General features: G+C 48.3%; 1 protein-coding gene across 1 annotated transcript in view; it reads right to left on the reverse strand.

The window, feature by feature from the left end:
- Positions 1-10,350, reverse strand: part of MROH2A (maestro heat like repeat family member 2A) — a 49,101-nt gene extending 38,751 nt beyond the window's left edge. Inside the window, exons 1-9 of the mRNA XM_074297916.1 lie at positions 10,192-10,350; positions 9,314-9,506; positions 8,862-8,993; positions 4,850-5,012; positions 4,419-4,517; positions 3,468-3,619; positions 2,388-2,531; positions 1,884-1,976; positions 1,109-1,187 (exon numbers count right to left, since the gene is read on the reverse strand). Coding sequence (XP_074154017.1) covers positions 1,109-1,187; positions 1,884-1,976; positions 2,388-2,531; positions 3,468-3,619; positions 4,419-4,517; positions 4,850-5,012; positions 8,862-8,993; positions 9,314-9,506; positions 10,192-10,280 — 1,144 coding nt within the window. The 5' untranslated portion in view covers positions 10,281-10,350. The remainder of the gene's footprint in view (positions 1-1,108; positions 1,188-1,883; positions 1,977-2,387; positions 2,532-3,467; positions 3,620-4,418; positions 4,518-4,849; positions 5,013-8,861; positions 8,994-9,313; positions 9,507-10,191) is intronic.
- Positions 10,351-10,471: the final 121 nt, after the last annotated feature.

Raw genomic sequence — 10,471 nt, forward strand, 5'->3', positions numbered from 1 at the left:
TAAAAAAGGAACCTACATCTTGTTAAAGGATACAATGGACAATGAAGTGATACTGATGCTAAACATATATGCACTGAGTGGTAGAGCATCCCAATACCTAGGAAAGAAGTTTCAGGAAGAAATAGACAGCAAAACTATAGGAGTGAGGGACTTCAACCTCTCCCTCTCAGAATTACATAAATCTGACCACAAAATAAGCAAGAAAGAAATTGGGGAGGTTACTAGAATCTTAGAGAACTTAGATGCAGTAGCCCTCTGGAGAAAACTGGATGGGGAAAGAAAGGAATATACTTTTTGCTCAGTGGAACATGGCACCCAAATAAAAACTGCCCATGTAATAGGGTATAATCACAATCAAATGTAGAAAGGCAGTAACTGTATCCTTGTCAGATCAAAGTGCAATAAAAATTAAATTCAACAAAGGGTCAGGGATAGACTAAAACGCAAATGGAAATTAAATAATCTGTTCCTAAAGAAGGAGTGGGTCAAACAACAAATCATAGAAACAATCGATGATTTCCTCCAAGAGAATGGCAATCATGAGACGACATAGCAAAGCCTGTGGGAGGCAGACAAAGCGTTCTTAGGGGGAAGTTTATATTGCTAAATGCTCACGGGAATAAAACAGAGAAGGAGGAAATGAGTTGGGTGTACAACTAAAAAGGCAAAAGAAAAAGAGGGCAGGGGCTTGTCCGGGGTCACCTGGGAAGACTGGAAGCCACATTTTGCTGATTTGTAGGCCTCCTTGGGGCCACGCTAGTGGCCCTGTAGAACCCCAGGCATTCAGTGTAAGCCCATTCACAGCCCTCCACCAGGATCCCCAGGGACCTCGGAAAGTGAGCAGCAGACCCAGGTGTGAATAAGTGGGGGTCTGTGGGGGCCTCTTTGTGTAGGGCCACGGCTTATAAATGAGCTCCAGACTCGCCCCAGATTTCTCAACAGCCAAGTCACTGACTGGTCTCCAGTGGATGAGGGGTGGGGAGCACAGACCCACAAAGGGACAAGGCGGTCCCTTGGACAGTCACCCAGTGGTGGGGGGCAGGGACAGGAATTATAAGCCAGTGGGGCCCCAGGGCCCAAATCTCCCCAACTCCGACTCCTTCCTCACCCAGAGCAATAAAGCATTGGACAACCTCGGCCAGATTCTCGCTGCTGAACTGCTGGAGGGCGGGGGCCTTGGAACAGACCTGCAGGGAGGAGGGAGAGGAGGGCAAGGGAGGAAGGGGGCAGAGGAGAGGGAAGGAAGAGGGATTGTTGAAATGAATTCTGAGTAAAAGAGGAGACTAGAGATAGGGATCTTCAGCCCATCCCTCTCACTAACTGAGGCTTAAATATCCTGAGCTTCAGTTTTATTAAATGATCACCCCTACTGCAGTCACCTCCAGAGGAGAAAATGATTTGGGGGTGCTAGTGGACTACAAGCTGCAGATGAGTTCACAGTGTGACAGGACAGCCCAGAGTTAATTATCTGCTTGAGGGTCACAGTGCCCAGAAAAGGGGAAGAAACCATTCTACAGAACTCTGGCCAGATCCTAAGGTGCTGGAGGCACCATTGCCCAGGGGAGGACGGATGGGACAAAATCAATGGCTGCTCTTTCACATCCCAGGGCAGGACCGTTAGATCAGCAGCAGCCAGGCCTCCAGCCAGTGGTCTGCTAATAAATGTTTAACAACCAGCTCTTTCTGGTTGTCATACTCTGGGCTTTTACAGGCCACTCAGAGCTGGCTCTATAGCCCATAGCTGAGAGGATGAAAGTCATCGTCAAAATGTCCTCAAAGCTCCTGATCCTCAAAGACCCTCAGAGCCTGAGCCAGAGGCTGGCAGCTGCCCAGGGCATCCCTTGGGGGCTCCCTCCAGTCTCCACTGCCAGTGTCCCCCCCACCTGGATGTGCAGCTCGGTGAAGATGGTGTGCAGCTGCATTTTGGGGACCGGAGTGTTGCTGGACACGGAGACTTCCAGGATCTGCCTCAGGATCTGCCAAAGAGAGACAGATGTGGGCCGGGGGCTGCTCCCCACCAAGGGCTGACCTCCCCATCCTGGCAAAGGGGCTCGAGGAGGAGCGGCTGGGGAGCAGTGGGGAGGGTTGCTAAAAATATTCACACACACACACACACACACACACACACACACTCCTAGAGGACTTTGTCTGAATCTCTACATTGTTCCCCTCCCCAAGACCCTGCCAAAGGATGAAAGCTCCCTGAGGGCAGAGATTATATCCTTCCCCTCTGTATTCCCAGCCCCTGGGGATGCTCAGTGGCTGCCCCAGCCTGGGGAGGAAGCAGAGAGCCTGGACAACAGCTCCTGCCCCTCTGTGTCCTGGGTCTGCCCGGACAATGAGCCGGAGCTTGGGGGCCCCTGAGCAGGGAAGGCCCTACCACTCACCTGGGTGATGAAGAGGGCCTCCACACTCCCCTGGTACTCCGCCAAGAGCAGGGGGATGTAGTCATACACCTGCTCCCGCAGCTCCTCGATGGGCAGGAGGAGGCTGAGCATGGGCCGAAGGGACTTGATCACAGCCAGCTTGACCTGCCCCCAAAAAAAGACCTCCTGGGTCTCAGCCTCCTGTTCCCCAGACCCGAGCCTTTAGACATGATGAAGGAAGAGGAGAAAGAGAAGTGAGAGGAAGAGGAGAAGGGAAAAAAAGGAAGAGGACAGAGGAAGAAGTAGAAGGAAAGGAGGGGAGAAGGAGAGAGAAGGAGAAAAGGAGAAAGGAAAGAAAGGGGAAAGGCAAAAAGGAAGTGAAGGGGAAAGAAGAGGAAAAGAAAGGAAAAGGAAGAGGAGAAGGCAAGGAGGAAAGAAGGAAGAGAAAAGAAGAAGTAAAAGGAAGAGAAGGAAGGGAGGGGAGGAAAAGGAGAAGAGGAGAAGGGAAAAGGAGAAGACAAAGGAGAGGGGGAAGGAAAGGAGGAAGGAGAAAGGGAAAGGGAAAGAAGAGGAGAAGGAAAGGAGAAAGGAGAGAATAAAGGTAAGAAGGAAGAGAAGGAAAAAGGGAAGGAAAGAATGAAAAGGGGAAGGAAGAAAAGAAAGAGAAGGAGCAGAAGAAAGGGAAGGGAAGGAGAAGAAGGCAGAAGAAAGAGGAAAAGAAAGAGGAAGGAGAAAGTGAAGTGAAGGGGAAGGAAGAGGAGGAGGAAGAGAAGAAGGGGAAAGGGATGGGAAGGAAAAGAAGAAGAAGAGAAGAAGGAGAAAGAAGATGAGGGGAGGGAGAAGGAGCGGAAGAAAGAGAAGAGAGGGAAAGGAAGGAGGAGAAGAAAGCAGAGGGAAAAAAAAGGAAGAGAAATGAGAATAAAAAAGGGGAAGAGAATAAGGGGAAGGAAGAAGGAGAAGGAAAATAGAAGAGGGGGAGGAAAAAGAAAAGAGGAAAGGAAGAGAAGAAAAGAGAAAAGAAGGACAAGAAGAAGGGAGGACAAGGAGATGGAGCTGACCGATGCTGGTCCTGGGCAGCCTCCCCCAGAGGCCGGCACTCACCTCGGTATTCTCACTCCGGAGCCACACAGTGACAAAATGGCGATACATGGGCAAAAGCTTATTCATGAAGTGCTCCCCGGTCATGATGGGGTACACACTGTCCTCCCAGTGCTTCAAGTAAAACTGGATCGCTTCACAGAACGTTTCCATTGCTTCATGGGAAGCGAGCAGAAGGGAAGGAGGTCAGTGAGGAAGATGGTGGCAAGAAGCTGGGCTCTGGCTCAGCGGGGGATTCGCCCCCAGAAGCAGCTCCAGTTCTGCAGCCCCACAAGCAGACAGCCGGGGTCACCCCTGGCAGAGCCATTCCCATCCAGCCCTCGGATATTTAATAGCAGGGACCTGGTTTCCCAGTAAAGTCTGGGGCGTCGTGATGGGACCTTGGGTGACCTCCACACATGTCCCTCCCTCTCCCTGTCAGGCTGAAATCCTACTCATCCTTCAGAATTCAGCTTAAGTGCCGCCTCGGCCACGAAGTCCACCCTGATTTCCCCAAAAAGATGTGGCCTTTCCTCCCTTTGAACTTGGACCTTTGTCTGGAGCTTTCCACACTATAGTTTGCCTTGTATTGCCTGTGTATTTGTCTTGAGTGTAATAAAAGCCGACACTTTTCTGGCTCTCTCTATGGGCCACTCACTGTGTTAAGCACTTTACAGTATTTTCTCATTTGGTCCCCACAACAACCCTGGGAAGTAGCTACTATTATTATCCCCATTTTACAGATGAGGAAACTGAGGCAAACAGAAGTTCAGTTGGTCACACAGCTAGTAAATGTCAGATTCATGTTTTACCTCGGCTCTGCCCAATTCTAGGCCCAGCCTGAGGGCAAGCCTGCCTTGGTGACCCTTTGTATCCTCTGATAATCTGGGAAAATGACGGATTCTCAGAGCCGGATGGATGGGTGATGCAGGGAGAAAGTCACTGTCTCCTCCAGGCCACCCAAGGGACACTCACCACTGCAGAACACTTGGCGCATCTTGGCCCCATTAGCCAGTCTCAGCATGGTGAAGATGGTGGCCAGCGTGATACCCATGTAGGGCATGAACTCAAACACTGTGAAGGAGGGACAGGGAGAGGGGAGTCGTCCCCAGGTCCAAACCCTCCAGACCCACTTGTGACCACTGGTTCTTCATTTGTGGTCATGGGGAGGAGAGAGCTAGGAGAGCGGAAAAGAGAAGGGGAAAGGGAGAGAGGGAGGGGAAATGGTGAGGAAAGGAGGAGTGAAAAGGCTCTGGAGAAAAGGGAGAAGGAGCGAGGGAAAAGCATGGAAAAGGTGGGGAGTGGAGAGGGATGCCAAGGAGAGGGGAGTGAGGAAAAGGGCACGAGGGAGAGGGGCATGAGGAAGAGGGGCACCAGGGAGAGGGGCAGCGGGTCAATGCCCTCACCATTGGCATTGGCCAAATTGGCCAAGGTGATGAGCACAAACTCGTCGGTCAGGATCAGCGGCTTGAGGTGGTGCTGCAGCTCATACATGACGAGGTTAAAGTGGTTTCGGGACAGGGCCACCAGCGTGTCACTGGCCGTCTCTGCCAGCAGGTAGTCCTCAATCTGCAGAAGAGAAGGTAGGATCCCAGACAAAGACACCTGCCTCCCAACCCACCATCCTAGCCAAACCAAAGGCTCCTCTGCTCTGTTCCTCTTCTTACTTCTCCTCTTTCTGCCCCTCATCTCCCTCCTCCTCTTATTCTTCTCTTCTTCCTCCTTATTGCCCTCTTCCTGTCCCCTCTTTTCTCTCCCCCACATTCTCTTCCTCTTCCTCTTCCTCTTCCTCCCACTTCTTTTCACCCCTCTTCCTCCTTCATTTCTTGTCCCTCTCTCCAACCTCACAAGGAGTCATACACTCTCTTCCAAATACCAGTTCTCTCTCTGCTCTTTCAGAGAAGGATTTCCTTCCCAAAGACACACACACACACACACACACACACACACACACACATACACACATACACACAGCAGCATGATATAATAGAAAGAGCATTGGTTCTAAAGTCAGATAGCCTACTTCTGATGCCATTGTGTGTTACCTTCCCCCATTAGAATAGAAGCTTCTTGGGGGCATGAAAAATAAATATCATGGGATAATAAAGAATAAAACATAATGAAATCATATGAACCACAGTCCCAGAATTGAAATAGGATCCAGAACCCTCAAGACTCTTCCATGGAAGCGATAAGTTAACTGAGAAAAATAGTGGGAGACAAGAGCATCTGCAGAGACAGAATCAGTAAGGAGGAAGAAAACGATGACCGGGAGGTTCAGCACTTAGATCAGTGGGTGGAGCAGTTCAACAAAATGCTAGATTCACTGAGGGATGGAATTCTTCTGATGGAAAACCAAAAAAGAAGCAGAATCAGCCAAACCACTGAGACAATGAAATTTAGGAATCAGCACCATGGGGAGTGGATTGAAGGAGGTTCTAGATCAGTGGTCCTCAAACTTTTTAAATAGGGGGCCTGTACACTACCCCTCAGACTGTGGGAGGGCCGGACTGTAGTAAAAACAAAAACTCACACTCTGTCTCTGCCCCTCAGCCCATTTGCCATAACCCAGCGGGCCTCATAAACATCCTCAGGGGGCTGCATCTGGCCTATGGGCCATAGTTTGAGAATCTCTGTTCTAGATGATACTAATAGAAGTACATGCTAAGTTCAACTTGACACATATATTTTCATCAAACTCTAATTCAATGATAGAGGTGGTACTGCAAATGTCCAGGAGGAAATACATTGTGTATTTTAAAATGCCAATCCAAATCACACAAGACTTCTCATCCACATAAGAATAAAAGGAGAGCTGGGAATAGTATGTTATAAATCAAGAAAAATAGAATTATGTCCCAAACTTCTTACCTAGCAAAACATAGCATGTCTTTATAAGAGGGAAAGAAAAATAATTAAACACAGGAATTCCAGATATTCCTAAAGAGGAAGTCTAATCCAATGAATCCAACCAAAGCCTTTGATGTATAACTCGACCACAAAACAGAAATCAATAAATGAAAATGATTCTAAATCAATGAATGAATGAGTTTTGATTCCACAATCTGTTGTAAGCAGATCTTGCTCTATTCACTTTGATGTGCCCATTTGAAATAGGATTTTCTTGGAAAAGACAGCTGAAAATTGAATCCCCGTGAAAGATAAACAAAAACAAACAAGTAAAACTACGAAAAGAGGGAGTGGTAGAATAGGGAAAGATAGTATCATCATGAGAGTGGATTTTCCCCCTTTTTTTTTTTTTCAGTGGATTTTATAAAAGAAAAAATAAGTGGTCTTATATGATTTTATAAAAGAAAAAACTAAGGCAGGGGGAGGAAAAGGCCAGAGTAAACAATGGCAAAGTAGCAGTCCTGTGTGGGACCATGAGAAGAATAGGAAAAGCTCTGAAAAATCTTCAGTAATAGCAGAAACTTGAGAATTATGTAATTAAATTGGGGAGAATTTAGGAGTACATGTAGAAGGTTTTAACATCACTGAAATAAAATGCTTCCATAGTTATAAATTTATAAAAAATCAGATGTAAAAATAATTAATATTTATAAGGTCTAGTCGATAAAGGGGGAAATAGAGCACTATAATGCTGAATAAATGAAAAGTACTTCTTTATGAAAAGGGAAAGAATTTCAAAAAGGTTTAAAAAAGAGAATCCACCAATGTGGGATCTTTAAGAAATATACTTAGGGGCAGCTAGGTGGCGCAGTGGATAGAGCACCAGCCCTGAAGTCAGGGGGACCCGAGTTCAAATCTGATCTCAGACACTTAACACTTCCTAGCTGTGTGACCCTGGGCAAGTCATTTAACCCCAAGAAAGAAAGAAAGAAAGAAAGAAAGAAAGAAAGAAAAAGAAAGAAAGAAAGAAAGAAAGAAAGAAAGAAAGAAAGAAAGAAAGAAAGAAAAAAAGAAAGAAAGAAAGAAGAAAGGAAGAAAGAAAGAAAGAAAGAAAAGAAAGAAAGAAGAAGAAAGAAAGAAAGAAAGAAAGAAAGAAAGAAAGAAAGAAGAAGAAAGAAAGAAAGAAGAAGAAAGAAAGAAAGAAAGAAAGAAAGAAAGAAAGAAAGAAAGAAGAAAGAAAGAAAAGAAAGAAGAAAGAAAGAAAGAAAGAAATATACCTGAGGCATCGAGATACCTAAAGGTTAGAGCAGTGCCATCAAACTCAAACTATACAAGATGATCCCTGTGAGTTCCAGTTTGACTTAGAAAACCACATATTAGCATGATCTACGTTCTATTGTGTTTTCATTTATTTTGTGAATTTTTTTTAATACAAGGACAGAAGGCAGCCAAGGAGAGAGCACCAGTCCTGGAGTCAAGAAAACCTGAGTTCAAATCCAACTTCAGACACTTATTAGTTGTGTGACCTGGGCAAGCCACTTAACCCCAATTGCTTCCAAAGAAATGTTTTTCTTCCCATTACATTTTAATCTGGTTCAGCCTGTGCTAGGCCATCTCAGATAAAGGAAGTAAAACATTATTTTTCTATTTTTAGAATGAAAGTTTCAACTGATACTCGAAAATTTATACACATGATTCCAGACAAAACTGAATTCAAAATACAAAGCATTGAGACAAGTGGACGGGGAAACTCTATCACACTTAAAGACATCTTAAAGATGTGTATGTGTATAACTATATATGCACAAATACATACATATGTGTACATATATACATGCAAATATATGTGTGTATGTGTATATACATATGTATATATATATGTATATATATATACATATATATATATACTTTAAATATACACACATACATGTGGAGAGAGATAGAAAGACAGAGAGAGACAGAGACAGAGATAGAGAGAGGAGAGATATCTCCTTCCCTTGTGTGTGTGTGTGTGTGTGTGTGTGTGTGTGTGTGTGTGTATTTAAAGTGGACCTGTGATTTCTTTGGTACACGAGCTCCCCTTGAAGAACTCCCCCCACCAGCAGAGATCAGCTTCTTGGAAGCCCGCTGTCTCCATGAGCATCTTTTGAGAGCCTGTCAGTGGCAAACATATCTGTGCTAAATGGAGGAACCACGGGCCTCTGGAGGAAAGCCGCACTGAATGTCATCACGCCCGAGGAGCGAGGCCGAGCCGACTGCAAAGGAACACAGAAGGCTGAGGTGAGGGGAAGGAAGGGGCCGGGCAGTGGCTGCACTTCTGGGAAGTTCCCGCCATGAGCTGCCCCCCGAAAGCACTGCCAGAGCACACTGGACACATCTGCTTCTCTTCAGTCGCTCAGCTTAACAGAGGCGGGTTTTGTTGCTCTGAACACTCGGGAAATAACAGAAGGATCTGCTCTGACTCCCACGGCCACCGTAGTGGTTTCTGTATGGCCTTAATTTCTCCAGAAGTTTTTGCCTGTGTTCTTTGGCCAGGGCTGTCTCAGGAACCCCAGAAGCCCCACGCACCTCTTGGATCTCCCGCATTTCCCGGGAGGCGAGGTTCACCAGCGTCTGCACACACTCCTCGTCCAGCTCGCCTTCCTGCTGGATGATGCCCTGGAGGATGGTGTAGATGCTGACCTTGCGCTTGATGGAGATCTGGGGAGAAGCAGAGGGCCTGGCGTGGGGCTGGGAAGCCCACTGGCCTGGGAGCTGGGGCCTGGGCCTCCTGGCTTCCCCCGATGGGAGCCGTGTCAAGGCCCCATTCCTGCCTGTCTGGCCTTGACCTTGATGGCCACACTGACGCCCGTCGGCTTCGTGCTCAATGTCCTTGGGGCCGCCCCTCCCCGTGCTCGTCTGCTCCCCACGAGAAGAAATGTTCCTGAGGGTCTGGGGCCCTCTCTCTTTCCCACGTGTAGCCCCAGAGCTCAGCGCACAGCCCCCGAACGCTCTGGCCCGGAGCTCCCCGGCCGGCCCACCTCCTCCAGCTGCAGGCTGTTGATGAGCGCCGTCATGACCTCGGAGGGCTCGGCGTTGGCTTTCTGGATGATGATCATGCTGGCCAGAGCCTTGCGCATCTTGGACCCGTGACCCTCCTGGCTGCTCATCCCGTTGCTCTCCTGTCGTCCTCGTCCACGATGTTCAGGAGGTTGGTGACTTGCTGATAAACCCCTGAAAAGAGCCGAGCTACTCTGGTGAGGGACACCCACCAAAGGCGGGAGGTGATGGGGCCCGGGCTGGGGAGGCCATTCCTACCCCAAACATTTCCCATGACCACAGGACCGGGGTCTGAAACCATGAGACGTTCATTCAAAGCCCAATCCCTGACTTATAGTGGGCATTTATTAAACACCTGCTGTGTACCATGCATGAGTCAGGGGGTCCTAACCTGGGGCCCATGGACATTTCTCAAGATATTTTTTTTTTAATGATTGATTACTGATGGAGGAGGAAAACTAGGTCCAAGAATGGAAAGGAAGTTGTGCAAGGTCTCACAAGGTGATAAGGGGCCAGTGTCACAATTTGAATCCAGGCCTCCTGCACTCATCATCAGCCTATCCTTTCCTCTCTCTGTTAAGGGGGGGCTTGTGAGCCCAGAGCACGTGGGAGTCACGAGGGAGAGGAGAGGAGGGGGAGAAGACCCTCCCAGGGACACCAGCAGACTGTGCCCAGTATGGGGCCAGGCCAATGACTCAACCAGGAGCCTCATCCAGGACAAGGGGAACCTTCTCTGAGAGCCCCTGACCCAGGACGGGCTGCAGAGTCCAGGGGCCCGGGGTGGGTGAAGCCAAGTCTCCCTCACCTCCTCTGTCCCGCAGCCCTGGCAAGGCCCTGAAATCCCCCCAAAATTCTGCACCTCCAGATGAGGATGGACCAGGCAGGTCGGAGGCCAGCGGCGGGCGGGAGAGGCTCAGCCTGGCGGGGGACCAGGGCCTTCTTCTCCATGCTCCCAATGGTCTCTTCTTCAGAACACGCTGCTTTGTAATGCTTCACCCTGGAGAAGAAAGGAAAGAAGGGAGGAAGAAAGGGAGGGGATCAAGGGAGGAGGAAGGGGAGGAAGGAAGGAAGGAAGGAAGGAAGGAAGGAAGGAAGGAAGGAAGGAAGGAAGGAAGGAAGAAGGAAGGAAGGAAGGAAGG

Source organism: Sminthopsis crassicaudata, chromosome 3 (genome assembly GCF_048593235.1).
Source record: "Sminthopsis crassicaudata isolate SCR6 chromosome 3, ASM4859323v1, whole genome shotgun sequence".
In the NCBI taxonomy this organism is placed as follows: domain Eukaryota; kingdom Metazoa; phylum Chordata; class Mammalia; order Dasyuromorphia; family Dasyuridae; genus Sminthopsis; species Sminthopsis crassicaudata.